The 16,237-nt window shown below is 38.6% G+C and overlaps 1 protein-coding gene across 1 annotated transcript in view; it reads right to left on the bottom strand.

Moving 5' to 3' along the window:
* Nucleotides 1-478: 478 nt before the first annotated feature.
* LOC121300519 (rho guanine nucleotide exchange factor 18-like) overlaps nt 479-16,237 on the bottom strand; it is a 39,764-nt gene continuing 24,005 nt past the window's right edge. The window contains exons 18-28 of the mRNA XM_041229084.1: nt 15,557-15,811; nt 14,781-14,857; nt 14,329-14,507; nt 13,847-14,016; nt 12,921-13,061; nt 12,512-12,645; nt 11,314-11,361; nt 10,147-10,602; nt 4,010-4,346; nt 3,624-3,725; nt 479-3,272 (exon numbers count right to left, since the gene is read on the bottom strand). Of these exons, the coding sequence (XP_041085018.1) occupies nt 3,121-3,272; nt 3,624-3,725; nt 4,010-4,346; nt 10,147-10,602; nt 11,314-11,361; nt 12,512-12,645; nt 12,921-13,061; nt 13,847-14,016; nt 14,329-14,507; nt 14,781-14,857; nt 15,557-15,811 (2,051 nt within the window). The 3' untranslated portion in view covers nt 479-3,120. The remainder of the gene's footprint in view (nt 3,273-3,623; nt 3,726-4,009; nt 4,347-10,146; nt 10,603-11,313; nt 11,362-12,511; nt 12,646-12,920; nt 13,062-13,846; nt 14,017-14,328; nt 14,508-14,780; nt 14,858-15,556; nt 15,812-16,237) is intronic.

Raw genomic sequence — 16,237 nt, 5'->3', positions numbered from 1 at the left:
TTTTTTTTTTTTTTTTTTTTTTTTTTAATTGGTAAAATCATTTTTTTCACTATGGCAGGTTTTGTAATTCTGCAATTCTCTATGCAGTGGATAACATCACAATTGTAAAAATCATTGTTCAGTGTGCTACAGATTTTGTTAACAATTGACATACAGAAGTGCACAAATTAAACAAAATACAGTATTTAAACATTCATTTCCCCTTTCATTTTACAGCATTAAAACAATGACCTACAAATAGGTGTCTACAGTGTAATTGGCAGTACAGAAAATCTCCATTATTTACAACATATATACTGAAATACATATCCGTAACACCCCTTCAAAAAATGTGAACTTTTCTAAAGTGTAAGAAATACACAGGACTATATCACCTTCGTATATAAAAGAGGGACTAGCTAGAGAAGCCAATTAAGACAGTGACGCAGTTTCACAACTATTTCAGCTACACAACCAAAATAAAAAAACAAACTGCTTGTTGCATTAGCATGTTGTTTTTATTTATATAAAAACGCAACTGCTGCTTTTGTAGAGTGCGCCAAAAGAATAGTATTTCATATGCAGAAATGTTATAAAGTGCTCAACAGTTCATATAAAAATCTGAAAAATGCATTTATACAAACTAAAAAAGGCAATATTTATTGACAGTACACAATGGCACAACTATTAAAGCCAAAAAATGCAGCAAGGTGCTGTAAGCAGATTTGTATGTGCGCGTGTGTTTTCTTGAAACTAAAATATACTCCATTATTATCCTTGGCAGTCACAAGGAATTATTCTATTCAAAAGGTAAATAAAAAACCAAAAGTGTTATCAATTTCCTTCAGTAAAACTCTTTCATGCTTATATTTTCACTCATTTTAAGACCAAGAGTATTGGAACTACTAAAAGGACTAACAAGTCCAAATCCGTTAGCAACATGGTTTTGTTTCTAGTTCTACGTTTTGCTTTAAGTAGCAAATGCTAGTATATTCCGATCACCCTTTTAATATTTTAAGACTAATCAACATGATTTATCACTACGTTTTTTTTTTTTGTTTGTTTGTTTAATAAATACGCAAAACAACATCTGCTGCCTTCTCTGCAGAAGGAGAATGAGACTTCAGGAAGTTTGCAGTCACTTCTGCATTTACTAGTCGTATGTATCAGTAACCAAATAACAAAATCCTTACTAAAATCAACAAAAACGAGCAATAATAAAAAGTACAATTCTATTAGAGAAAATAAATAAGGAAAAAAATATGTACAGTTTTCGCATAAATATTTAGGCACCACTGTGTCCCGTGACCTTTTTCTGGGTGATCACTGCCCTACTAGAATGCATTGCTGTTGGCCCTGTAAGATGTGCAGTGGGTTGCTGTTTTAAACACATGCAGAGCATCCTTTCATGCATCATAACATTTATTTTAAAAGACCCTTTAAATAGCATTAAATTAGGTTGTTACTCAATGCCTTGAGGCAAGCTGAGCTCCCCCGTGTTGTAAATAGAATTACCTAAATATATATTTATATTTTAAAAAAGTATTAAAGCTTTGGCAAACTTGAACCACATACAGTAGCATTGTTGGCCCTTTCATAAGGAAGTTAAATTAATAATTTGGGCATGAAGTTACACGGTTGAGTTGAGGGGAATGGTGTGTGTGTATTATACAAATAATGCACACATACATTGCTGTCCCAGAGCCACATAGAAATGTGAGTAAGGAGTGGCAGTCTGAATTTGTGCAAGATAGGTATGGGCTAGAACACAATGTGATAACCATTTTCTTACAGAACAGTAAAACTACTGAGAACAGCACCTCAGAAGCCCTCTGTTAAATTGTCAAACCAAGTGCCTCCTGTTTCCAGATCTCCATGTTCACGAATGCAATCCTGAAAGAACCCCCCCCCCCCACCTCCTTTTACACATGGACTTATCAAACTCAAAATAAGAACCTATTTTTTGAACTGTGTAAAACCCAGTTACCTCAGCTTACCTCATGGTAACCCATGCCTTGGGAATGACCTTAAAAAGATACCTACAATTCATGTTATAGTACTTTTTGTTATCTTCTGTGTGCCGTGTACTTACACCTGTAAGCGACAGACTAACACACGTTACTATTGCTTTAACCTCGTAACCCCCAAAGTGAGACACCCACAATAAGAACACCATGGGAGTGCCAACAAGTGTCTGTTTAGAATTGGTCTCCCAAGCTGTTCCCACAAGTGTTTGCTTGAGGACAGGTTGGGAAATTAATCTGGCCACAGCAAGTCGTTGATAATATGTATCTAGAAGTAGTTTGTCAGGCAGCGTGAGGCCGTGTACTGCCCTGCTGAAGCACTTGAAAGAAGTACAGGTTTAACGGATCAGTCCTGCTGCTTTAAACTTTTAACTGTCCCTTGACCAAGGCTTGACACGCAGACCGAGAAGAGTGATCCAAATGGGGTCACAGCTTTCTGCTGGGTGCTTGACTGAATGTAGGCAAACCCAAGTGAATTTACCAATTTCTGAGCCAAATCACAATGTGGTGCAGCTGGCCTTTTCCTGTTCAGTGTGACAGTTGTCTGCTACATGAATAAGCGTGGATCTCCAAGCACAGTGCTTATCAGGGAACGTATTCTCACTGCACGTACTTCCTTGAGGTCCTCCCCAGTTATTGAGAACGATTACCAGTGCAGCACATGTATTCAACAACAACTCACAGCAGTGTTTTAATGCTTCAATGTCAAGTTTTTTTTTTTTTTTTTTTTTTTTTTTAATATTTCAAACACTTCCCACAAAGCCAACTACAGCTAACTCCACCAGCAGTTGCATCAGGAAGTCTTGGTCTTTGGAAATGCAAGTAAATTAACCATTAAAAAAATAAAAATAGAATCTCTTCATGCAACGAATCACAGTTTTAACTGCATCTATGGGCTATCGATCAGGATTAAAATTACACTAGGTTAATTATAAAACACAGGTTATTAGCAAAATTAAAATACATTCTTTGCAGTTTAAAAACAAAAGTACCTTAAGTTTTAAAAATAAATCACCTTTTACTTTTTTCCCCTCCCTCCACAGTAGCTAAATTATGTTCAATGCCTATCTTTCTAATGTGCGACCAGCTGTCCAGAAATCCCTCTCCCGAGTTTGGACTAGAAAAAGATGACGTCCTCCTTGGTCACCTCCTCAGTAATGCTGGGCTGTGGGGAGAGGGCCTGTGGTGATCCCTGGTGGTTGTGTTTCTGCATACCGTGTGGGTGCAGATGAGTGGCATCGGGAAGGTTGTCTGGAGGGCTTGCTGGTTCTGGAAAATCATAAAAAAATATAATATATATATATATATAAAATTTCAGGGATGGGAAATAAAGGCTCCTAATGCATAGCAGTTTCACCCACCCAAGCCTAATTAGCCACAGTGTCTACAGAACAAGCACAGGTGTTCCTTAAACTCTTAGCAAAACTAGGAATGGATCAAACTGCTATCCAACGGGAGTATGATTTCCATCCCTCTATTTGGCAGGAATTTGTAACAAGCACCTCAACAAATTATAACCCCCCCCCCCCCAACCCCCCCCCCCCCCCCCCCCAAATAATTCTATTTTTCCTCTCCACCCAAAACATAACCCAATCTGCATTTCAGGGATGTCTCCTGTACCTTTTTGGAAGTTTTGATTTGGACTAGCAGGCCTCTTGCTTTTTAAAGGACCGTCCTCCTTTCCAGACAGTCTGAGCGGTAGCAACTGCCTCAGGTCTGCAGCTGTTTAAAGAAAAAAGGCCCACATAAGTAAAATCCAAATCACTTGTCACTTCTGTCCTTTTCCAACAAAATCAGTCAACAAAACACCTTCACAGTGCAAGGAACACAACCAAAATAAAAACAACATGATGGACAAATAGGAAGGACAGAGGAACAACATAACACAGCCTCGGCGAATCTTTTCTGCCAGTACAGTTGGTGGTAAGCAGATGGGACAAAACTCATTTTATCTAAACTTAAAAATTTACAAGTTCAACAGCAGCTTCCTGTTGCCCCCTGCTGACCTGCGCTTTCCGTTCTGTGGGATCCCTTGCCTCTGCTGCCCTTGTCTTTGCCCTTGGAGGAGAGGAGAGCCAGCTTGGTGGGGATGCGTTGTTGCACGCCAGTCTGCTTGTGGAGCTGGTTGGTGGTGCTGATCAGGTGGATGGGCACCTCAGACTTGATCACGGGCCGGGCCTCTGCGGTGCTGTTCTCTCGCCTCAGTAAGACTTCTGGCCGCTCCAGGTAATCTGCCCCAGGCTGACTCGAATGGCCCTGTGGCTTCCCTGGCAGCTGAGGGGCGCCTTCAATGTTTAGGAACCCATCTCCATTAAAACTGATGGAATGACTGCTGTTATTGCCCTAGAACAAAAAAAAAAAAAAAAAAAAAAACACAAAAATGTGTGTTTTAGGCATACTTATTTCTTATCAAAGCATAAACAAATAAGTTATACTTGTATAATAAAGGAAAGGCAGGTGTGCACACACAGGGCTTAGTGTTATGTCGAGAATGGTCTCAATCACTGGTATTTCGCAGTGATTATAAAACACAGTGGTATGTCATAGACGACATTAGATGATTTTGTTAACACACAAAACTTCCAGACAGTAACTATGGACCGCAGACCAGAAATTCTGCTAAAACTGAATTGGAAACCACACAGTATAACCTTACACTAAGAAGACAGCAGTTCAAAAACTTTTGGAATGTACGTTTTCTTGCATCTAGTAGAAGCATTCTGAACAGAGTGTCTTAATTACAGCCACGGGAGGGATGAAAGACAACATGACCACTATTCAAACGCTTTATTTACGAAATACAGTTGGTTTACAGACTTCAAAATGAGAAGCGTCACTGATTAATTCTTTTAAGGCAAAATGTAAAGTCTACATAAGTACGTGGATTACTTTCCACTAAACCTGATCTGGGGGTAAAAAGAAGTGTTCTGAAAAATCTTACTCTTGAAAGAGTAGTAGTGAACCCCCTCAATAAAATAATAATTAAAGAGAATCCTTCCACTACCTTATCAGGATGCGGAACAATATCCCTGTAATTAAAGAGGAAATACTTTATCTATAAAACTAGTAGAATACAGGCAGTTCTCATACAATACAACACTGTGATGGTATCTGACAAACATATCTCCTCTGTTCACAGGTAATGAAAGGAGTCTTTCAGTTCTGTGAAACACAATCAGATTTCCCCAAATCGCACTGCATCTCAATTCAAGCATGACATCATAGAAGGAAACAGTGTTTCCATTGTACGAAAACATAACTACATTAAAAGATTTAAAAAAATTTTATATATTATATATATATAATATAATATATATATTATATATATATATATTACTATATATAATATATATATATAATATCATGTGTGTATATAGCGAGAGCCAATCTGTTCTGTTGCGCAATTACAAGTTCTAATACTCTAATGTCCAGTTCTCACAATTCATAAGTTATATGATTTGTATAAACCCATATCCTCCCCTAAACTAATGCAACTAAAAAGAGGCCTCTTTAGAAATTACAGCTGTTTCCAGCAGCATAGCAGCTAACAGCAGTCAGGGAGGGCTGGGCTGCTTCACGGGGTATACCACGGCCTTGCCGTTTGTGGTTTGAAATTGTGTGGCCTTGCACTTGCCTTTTTGTGTTCACACAGCAATATAAAAATGACTTGGTCTCAAAACAAAACAAACGCCTTCGCAAGAATGGATCTTTAGATTCCAGCCAATCATCTAAAATATGCACACCTACTTTAAATATAATGAAAGGTCAAATCAACCCATCTCATTAAGCTATATCAGGGCGCATCGTGTGACTGTCAAAAATAAATCACTTTCCCGTCAGTGCACTCTTGGTAACACTTGCCTATCCAATCTCTGTTTAATGCTACAGCAGGACAACAGGATTTAAAGTGACAGTGATTCAGCTTGTCAAATCATTTGAAATACATTCATTCAGGCATTGTTTTTTGGATCAAGGCAAGGTCAAACTTAAATCACAGTCTCAAGAAGGTCAAGGTCACCTAACAAATTCCCAAAGGGAAAGCAGTTAAAGTTAATTCAACAAATAAGAGTTGTGTCAGTAGCCACAAGAAATAAAATCCACAAAGTACCTTCTAACAGAAGTTTAGTAAGGCAGTAAACCTGAAGGCAAGTAACACAAAGCATGCTGACATATCACCTCATCCTGACTGTATACCTGTATAGTGGAGCTCATTTTATTAAGAGACCATAAGCTCTACAAAGAGCAAGCATGGGTGTAAGGTGCTGCATTAGGAGAAAAACTAGAGCAAGTAGATCCTTTTCAATGCTTTACCGAGAATCTGAACACTGCTTCATTCTGCTTCAAGCAGCACCATTCAATTCATAACTCACGCACACCTGTATGGGCTTAAAAGGAGGTGTTCTGACCTGTCAAACCATAACCCTGAAGAAATCTGCAGCAAACCGGCACAGCACAAATAAATGTATTGTAATGCAGCACCAGCTTTCACTGGTAAGTGTGCGTCTGTATTATTATTTATAGAGAAAACAGATGTTTCGTTGTTTAACTTTCAAATTTTACTCTAACGTAATGCAGTGTTTCAAAAAGAAAAGAGTTTGAGAGAGAGTAGGAGCACAAAGACCTGACTGAAATGAGAATAATAATAATGTATGCTGGCCATGTTCCAGTTCTTGCTTTAAATGAATGAGTTCCCACTTGCATGGTGTGGTTTCAGATCCCAGAACGCTGCAATCATTACCACCTTTATTGCTTTAAGCAACATTTGATTGAAGTTTACATTAGCACAAATATACATTTGCTCTTAAAAAAAAAAAAAAAAAAAAAAAAAAAGGCTCCTCTTTGTATACATGCTTATATGACTCAGTTTCAAATCTTCAAATCAAAAAAGAAAATGCTCGGACCATCTACTGGCAAAGCAATTGACATCCATCCATCCGTCAATTGTTTATATATAAACACAGAAAATCAAACAGAATTGTAAAGAATAGTGCTTTATTCACCAACTGACAAAAGACTAATCATTTATGTTCAAATGTTAAGAGTCCTGAAGACCTATAATTCTGCTCCCAGAGAATATTTCCAAGCTCAATGCAAAATAAAAAGCTAGATAAAAAGGAAGCCAAGGGTTCCTAAAGTTATTACAACTTCCCAAAAGTGTTTAAAAGACTGTCCAAGTTTTGAGGCTACTACAAAAAGTCTTAAATATTTTATTTCCACCACTGCGCTCATGAAAGGTGTATTCATGAGCGCTTTGAAATCACAGATGAGAAGTAAAACACTGTTCTGAACACATCCAAGCCAGGAATAACTACACAGCCTCTTTGTTAGTGTGGGGAAACTGCCTGCTGCAAAAATTACAGTACGTGCCCGAGCAAAACTACACAACTTAAAATGTAATTACCAGCAACGAGCAGTATGTACGCCAAAAGCAATGCATTTCACATATTCCATTTGTTATAAAATTACATTACATTTTTAAAATCACAGCAATTCCATGTAATAACAAATCCACAATTGCTACAGTACTGTCAGGAAGGAGTAGTTTTATTGAAGTGGTTTTTCGCCAGCGATATGCAAACACACCTTCTGGAGGTTACACCGGATTGATACCTGTGATTTACTCAAACACAACTGTACACTAAACTATATAAAAAGACACAATTAAGCTTTTTAATAGAAGTGCCTATTTTTACTCAGTCCCAGTAATTTACAGGCAGTTATAACTGTGCTGGCATTAGCAAGACAGCAAAGTCCCAGGCTGAAAGCTACTGAATCATTGCCATGTCCACAATTTATCTGTATTTGCCTAGCACTTACTGTTTTTATTGCATAATTTGAGCATGCTGCCATGGCTATGTCCTTTCCTGGAACTATAGAAATGAGTACCACGACCATGGGAATAAACCACTCTGCTATCTCTTTCATCTTAATACATTTTCCATTAAGACTTCGCTTGATGCATGTTACAGTGTAACAAACCCCAAATCACTGCTGCTCCCACTACAGATGACAGCAAGGACACAACGGGAGAAACATGTTACCCACAAAATGACAATGCTAACCCCCCCAATGTAAAGAAATACAATGCAGGAATGAAAATAACACTCAGGTGGCTTCACACGATTACCATATGCACAGTAACATTAGTTAGTCCAAAACTATAATAGATGGATCCTCATGGCAGTGTTTATTAATTGGTTACAAAAAAGTTCCAATACATGTATTTTGTAGTTTAAATGTTTAGGAAATTATATAGGATCTAACATCCCTAATGCTATTTATTAATAATAATAATAATATCTTTATTTTTTTTAAAAGCGCCTTTCATTGTGGACTAACATTACAAAGCACTTTACAGAGGTAGCCTGTGCACTATGCATTATATGCAGAGTCACTTATAACAGGACATTGATTTAACATCTCATCTACAGGATAGAGCACAAGGAGGTTAAGTGACTTGCTCAGGGTCACACAGCGAGTCAGTCAGTGGCAGAGGTGGGATTTGAACCGGTGACCCTCTGGTTACAAGCCCTGGACTTTAACCACTGGTCCACACTGCCTCCTTTAGGGTATTCCAGGCTTTATTATAGGTGGAATTAGACACACCAGAGCTTGTTACTTGCAGTACAAAGCTGTTGTAACAAAAAAACTCACTAAAATACCAACAGCAGCACGGATATGGGTATTAAACTACAAGGGTGGAACTGTGGCAACCACAAAAGCTAAACAGCCTGGAGCTGCTAGTGTTGCAGCTGACTAATGTCGTGTGTGTAATGCTTGCTATGTAAAAAGGTTTGCTAAATGCTGTATTTTACTTGCTAGAATAAAAGACAACAATTGAAAAAGGGGAGGGGGTTAATTCATAAAATGTTAAATAAATGTAATTGTTCCATTGCATGAAGTGGTGAGCAGCAACTTGCCTCCCTGGGCTAGTTTCTGTTTGAGTGGTATAAACAATATTCAGATTACAAAGTTTAGTGCATTTTCCCACGGAACAGTCTTTGTTATCCATCAGCCCATCAGTAAACAGGTCTCACAAGTACATGAGGAGAAGATAAACCGGTTAAACTCTGCTAGTACCCAGCTCACCCTTATTAAAGCACACTGTACTAACTAGCAGTGTGTAGCTCACGGCATTTATATTCCTTTGATGCCATTGAGCTGCAAGTGTAAGAAAAACCTGCTACCTATTCTTTTATTTACTCTCACTCTCATATATTATATATAAGAGAGAGAAAGAGAGAGAGCGAGGCGCGCCTCAATTTATTTGTGTCATGTTTAGCTGATCTTTTGACCATGGCTGCCATACATAGGTTCGATTAATAGTCTTTATTTAAGCAAATCTAGACGACTTCAATAGATTAAAAACACTACACAGGTAAAGTTTCATCTTTTTCACCTTGCCTTTCCCAGTTCCCAGATAAAATAACTTAGAGCCTAATTCAGATACAGCCAGAGGCCTTGAAGAAAAGCGCAAGTTGAAAATGAAAGAGACGATGAAAGAACGTACCATATTAACTCAGGAACGCAAGTTTTATTATTTTTAATTGGACGCCATCACAAACGAGGACAGGGAGCAACCTGCATGATATGTCAAATTGCCAGTTTAGAGAAAAAAAAAAAAAAAAAAAAAAAAAAAAAAAAAAAAAAAAAAAAAAAAAAAAAAAAAAAAAAAAGCTATTAAAAAATGATTAACACCCGCAGGGGACGCATATCTGGGCAATGGGGGGGTGTAACCAAAGCATCTTCTGCTTACAAGTTTTACAGATATCTGGTAACATTTGACAAATATTCCTTTTCAGACTACTTTGGCAATCTGTCAAAATATACATATTCGGACTAAATTGTGTTTTATATCATGATGCACATTCCGGAGTTAAAAAAAAATTAAATACTGTAACCATTTAGCACAGAAGTAGAATACTTGAAAAATCCAGCCAGTTTCCATTTCTGTGCAATAGGTGCCTCCAAGTGGCAACACTTTGTCAATACAACATTGCGAACATACACGATTTAGCTGTCTTGCATATAAAAAGGTAAGGTTGTTCCAAAAAAAAAAAAAAAAAACCTAACCCTCCCCAAATACCTACCCAGCACTTCAGTTGCAGGACGCAGCTGAGTTCTCAAAATCGGGGGATCTTACCTGCGATATGTCTGGTGCAAAGGACATGGTCTTGAGCTTCCTCAGATTCCACTTCTGCTGCTCCACCCGCTCCCTCTCCTTCTCCACGGTCCGCGTGGACTCCCGCAGGCGCTCCAGGTCCTGCTGGTACTTCTCCCGCTGCTTCTCCAGCTCCTCGTGCTCCTTCCGGAGCCGATCCTGGAGCTGCCGGCACTCCTCCTCGCGCTCCTTCAGCCTCTCCTCCTCCACCTCGGCCAGCCGTCGCTGCTTCTCCCGGTCGCGCTCCCAGCGCTGCTGCTCCAGACGCAGCTGGCTCTGCAGCTTCTGGAAGTTGGCCATCTCTTCCCGCTGCTTCTCGAAGTTGCGCTGCTTCTCCTGCTCCAGAAGCCCGTTGCCCCGCAGTCGGTTCTGCCTGTCCCGGTCCGGCAGAGACGCTCGCTGGAGCTCCATGTAGCTGTCTTGTTGTGCAATGATGGCCTGACATACAGAGAGAATGAAAGGATATCTTTTTTTTGTTCGTTTTTTATAAACTGATTAAGTAAGTTACTGAACTAACAATATCGATTACTACTTTAAAAAAGGTCAAACATTTTGACAAGTCTACTTCTACAGCTATGGCCCGAAGTTTTAAATCACTCTATAGAATAAGCTCATTTTGCTTCATAAAGTCGAATGAAACAGTAGACAATTGTGATATCATTTTGCAGTTTCTTTGATTACACGATGCTAAATAAAACATCTAAAATTAAGTTCATACAGCTTTAATTTCCTTAAATGATGTTTCAATCCTAAAATTCTAGGTAATGCAGAACTTCTGGCCATGGCTGTATGCATAATAATGTTTAAAGCTGATGAATTACACACCAAGACAATATTTATTCATACATATTACATATGAAAACTAGAGTCCAGGTATTGTCGTCTAATGAGCATTGAGCAATCGCTTTAGCTAGAGACTGTTTCAAGTATCCATCTTTCACATGCATTAGAAAACACAGGTCAAATCCTGCTTGAAATGAAAAACCTGACCTTCAACGATTGAGTGAAGCACTACCATAAAAGGAGATTGTCACAATGAAAACACACTGTGCGGACAGTTGAATTACATTTGGCTTATCTTAGAGCTTGACATGACTTAAATGTTTGGTTACAGTGGCAATAACCATGAAATAAAAGAAGGGAAATTACCTGAAGACTGTAAAGCAGTTGTGACAAGGTCTGCACACTCTGAATAAACTAGAGGGAAAAAAAAAAGCAGGAGATACTGATTAGTCAACTACTTTAGCACATGCAAGGGAACACAAATACTTATAGAAAGCAATGGGGCCCAATACAAAACCAGCTGATTACTGGCAAGTCCTCGATGTGGAGTGCCTAACTGCTATTATACATCTAGATCCGTGGTTTGCAGCCCATGGTCCGCGTACCAGACCTGATACGTGACAGGCTTGCAACTGGTATGCACCGCAGTTGTTCTTTATGACAGTATGATTCCTCAACCAGAACACTCCCTCAAATCGCTCCATCATAATGCCTTGATCTGTTTGTGCCGCCGAATCACAAAGAAATGAGAGAATTGATCTAGTAAACTTTCTAATCACCCTGTATACCGTACCATATATATATATAAATATATCTCAAGATTTTTTTCAAATGTTTGCGTATATATGGTGAAATATAAATAGCAGCTGGCTTGTCAACAGGTTACAGGGCAGTAATACAATCCCTGGGTTCAGGTGACCACATCCTTGCAACACACGTCACAGCCTTTGCAACACACTCCAAACCGCTGCTATCCCAGTTGTAAAAGCAGTGTACTTCACTCAAGACTCAAGTATTTCTCCACACTATATAACATTTACGTAATCTAATCTAGTTTACTGTTTACGGATCTGTCATTGAACATACAAATGCATAAACAGTTTGCTGGATGGTAACATTACCTTTTTTTAAATTCTATAATTGGGTATGGATTACTAAAATGTAGAAACACTAAAGAAAATGCAATGTATTCAGTGACAAATGTTTCGGCTAGGGGTGTGCGGAGAACCCACTTGTTGCAATCGTACTTGAAAACCAATACTTGTGCTCGGATGATGTCACCGGCAATAAAATTAAAAGGAATAAGCTACGAAAAAGGTAATAAATTATTACTGCAATGCAACAAGAATTCACCTCCGATTCGTGAAAGGGAGGGCTCTACACATTAGGCCAACTTTTTTCGGGTACTTCAGCCTGAAAATAAAATAAATTAAAACTTCATACTGAAAACACTGGACCTAAACGCTATGCCTATAGTATTGTATAATATAACTGGGTAATAATAAGTGAATTGACAGCATTTTTAAATATGTGTACTAAGTGCTGAATGATGGGAATTGGTTACCTTTTGTTGCGCGGCTTCATCACCCCACAGGTCCTGCAGCTCGGGGTCATAGCTTGTCAGCTGGCCTCTCCTTTCTCTTAGCTTGTGTTCCCCAGTGTAGGACACAGTGTAAGACTTTTTCTTCATGCTGCCATCTGCAGGAAAAGCAATGACAGCATTAAAACATACACTTAACATGGAGAAGAAAACAAAAAAAAGGTTGAAAAATTTTCAAGTCAAGGCAATCATGTATATTACCATATGCCATCAATTGCTCATGTTAAATTACATGTTATTTACCAGGTCTTCCATTGAAAAAAAAAATATATATATATATTTTTTTTTTCTAGGGGAACGTTGCAACAAAAAACAATTTGCTCAAGTTGTTAGGAAGCCTTCTTGTACATTGTGTCAAGCATTACAAACTTACTTTTATTCATAACGGTGGGACTGGATTCATATCCTCCGAACGTCTCTGCTCGCTGTGGTAACCCCGAGGACCCCAGCCCGTCTTCAGGTTGCCAGCTCACATCCCTCCCATGGGAAATCAGCAGGTTCTGAAGATTTTCAACTGAGAAGCAACGATTCAAAAGATGCTGACTTTCAAACAGCTATTTAAAAGTGAGCAGGGTATTACACGTATACATAAAACATTCAAAACTCAATTAGCTGAAAAGGATTTGTTTTATTTTAACTATTAGAATTAAGTCAACATGGGCTGGCCAACACAAATCTCAGAGGGTACAATTAATCTAAACAAAACCAGAAATGTGTCAAACTGCTATGTCGGCAATGTAAAAAGTCAACTACATGGAGATGAACAAAAAAAAAAAGGTCGAAAAAATCGACGATTCAAGGGGGTCATGTCACACAGTATCGTCCCCCATAGAGTGGGTTACATGTATTTTACCGGTTGAAAAAAAAAATATATTATATTAATATATTTTTTTCTTCTAGGGCCCAAAAAACCGGCGCGCGGGGGGACTCTTGTACATCCCAAGCTCAAGCAACTTTACTTTTTAATTGCATAACAGTGGGGGGTGGAGAACTCTAGAGTTCACTTCTAGACGTCGAAGAGTGCAGTCCGAATCAGCACGGTCTTTAGACAGACAGAAATCTTTAGTCCCGCGAACTGGTTTTAAAAAAAAAAAAAAAAAACAACATTAGAATACAATCACAGTGCATTGTTTCCTCTTGTTTTGTCACCTGTTCGGTTTAGAGAAGTCAGGTCTTTAGTTTTCCCAACAGCTTGCACACTAAGTAACTTCATATGTATAATGAGTTTGCAACACACAACATAAAGATGTGGCTACAGAGTTCATGTTCACAATTTTTCAACTTTTAACATTAACTTGCATGAATATTTAACATATAACTTTGAACCTTTTCCTGTTCTTAGTGAAAATACAAAGGTTCCCCCCCCCAACAATGTACCTTGGAATTCTTTTAATTTAAGGGCTCGTGCCTCAGCCAGTCTGCGTTCTTCCTCCGGGTCACTTGAAACTCCTTCCTCTACATCAGGACAACTTAAATAAATAAATAAGGTAAAAGAATTGTGTGACTTAACCGAATACAAAAACACTTCCAAAAGGATTATTGGTCAACTCATAGAAACCTGAATAAATCACAACAAGTTGCACCGAAAATTAAAATCAAACCTACACTATATTAAAGAAGAACCAATAGCCTACACTAAGCACATCAACGAATCTTGAAAGTTAATAGTCACTGTTCCCTTGAATGTCACGAGCAGCCTTTGACTGTAAAGTGCTTGACATGAACAGCTCTACTGAATTTGCGATTCGTTAGTAATGGAGGAGTTGCTGGCCGCTTGTTACCTTTCTGCCGCCTGGCGGATTAAGTTCATCCAGGTGTTGCACTCCTCTTTGGAGGTAGTGTGAATTTCATACATCTCTGGCTCTGCCGAGGAGGCACAAATCAAGAACATGGCTTTCTCCTCGTGGGCCACTTCTCGCACAATTAGCTTCTGCAGGGAGATCACTGACGGTTTGCTATCCTGCGGAGACATTATGGGCACTTGCATTAAATTAACTGCGACACAGTTTCTTTTGTGGCAATCACAATTAATAAAGTACATTTAAAATCTACAACTTTGTTTTTTAAAGTTCTATTAAAGTCCCACCTTTTCACTTTTTTTCCCCCAGAAGTTCCCCCTACTATCCAGCAGTGGTCACTAAAGTATGTACTTGATATTTAAAAAAGGATAATAAGAACTAGACAGAATGTATGTATAAGTTCATAATATTACAAAACACTGTTAAACACTTACCACAGTAGCAAATGTATATTTTTGGTCCTTTTCTTGTATTAACAAAAGTACATCAGTAAGCAGCACAGCCAGAATATCTAAAACAAAACAGACAAGGAAAAAGCATAAGGAATATCATTCTGCTTGTTTCTTAACCCTTTGCGTTCCTGTGTCAGACCAGGTCCGACATTACAATTTTCCCTTTCCAGTCCGATGTCAGACCTTGACCGACATCATCAAAAAGACTTAAAGCACAGGTCTCTAGTCTTTTTTTTTTCTCCTTTCAATGGCCGAGTGGGACCGATAGGAGAAAAATGAAACTGAAAAAAAAGGGCGTTTCTCATAGCTCCATGCACTACAGAGATAACACAGACATAAAGGAGAGAGCTGCTTCTGCATCCAGCGCTCAAAGAACATCACAGACATTTGCAGAGCTTTTTGAGATGTTATAGTAATAAAATAATGACTTGGATCGCATTGAGGAGTCTGATGATAAAATGAGTGATCAGGAGAGGATTTCAGTATGCACGTCTGTAAAGAGGTATGTGAAAAATATAGTGAACAAGGGGTGGGGCTTGACTGTAGACACAGTACAGAGTGTCCTTTTGCAATTCAATGCCTTTTAAACCTGTTTTACTCTGAACAAAAAAAAAATTAAACAGCACGTGTAAAATAAACAGCGTGTGTGAAAATAAATTGGACCCGACACGTCTGACAAACGCTGAATAAATACTCTGCAGAAAGTTAATATGACTGAGGACAAGGAGGACTCTATAAAAATAAGTGTATACAGTTACCTTTAAGACGCCCTGAAGCAGCTTTCCAATAAACCATTCCTTCACGTAAGAGCCGTCGTCTCCCATTCAGTATCTCCTCCTTGCGGAATAAGCGCCCGTCTTTGAATTTCCCAGAAGATTTGGGCTCCATTTTGCTGGCAATGTCTTTAAGCCTAGTTTTATTCTCGTAGTCGCTGACTTTGGCATCGACTTGTGTGATGGTGTCTTTAATAAGGCCCAGAGCTCGGGTCAGCTCCTCGTGGTCTTCTGAACCAACTTAAAAAAAAAAAAAAAAAAAAAAAAAAAAAAAAAGGTTACCCTTTTTATATAAAAATCGGGTTTACGAAACACAAACAAATACGACGCCCCCAGCACAGGGGGATTCCCAGCTGCGCGGTCATTTTGATTTTAATAGCCCTCAACACAACACAATAAAGTACTGCTGGACAATTCCAAGATGGGCTGATTTACTGGAAAAATAATCCCTGCGACGACAGACTTGACCTTCGAAAAGCCTTTAAATTGCAAAAAAAAAAACAGAAGCCCTACTTGCACAGGACTGTCACTGTGTGTAGTTGAAAGCATGACATTTCCTTCTTGAAACCACTGGTGTAATGATTTCACATTGTACATGAATGAGCATAACATAAGTTAATGAGAAAATTGGTTGAATAACCCTCTTACTAAGTCATTTGAGATTGC

Source organism: Polyodon spathula, chromosome 26 (genome assembly GCF_017654505.1).
Source record: "Polyodon spathula isolate WHYD16114869_AA chromosome 26, ASM1765450v1, whole genome shotgun sequence".
In the NCBI taxonomy this organism is placed as follows: domain Eukaryota; kingdom Metazoa; phylum Chordata; class Actinopteri; order Acipenseriformes; family Polyodontidae; genus Polyodon; species Polyodon spathula.
Note: the sequence above shows the minus strand (reverse complement) of the source record. Positions and strands in the feature narration are given on the sequence as shown.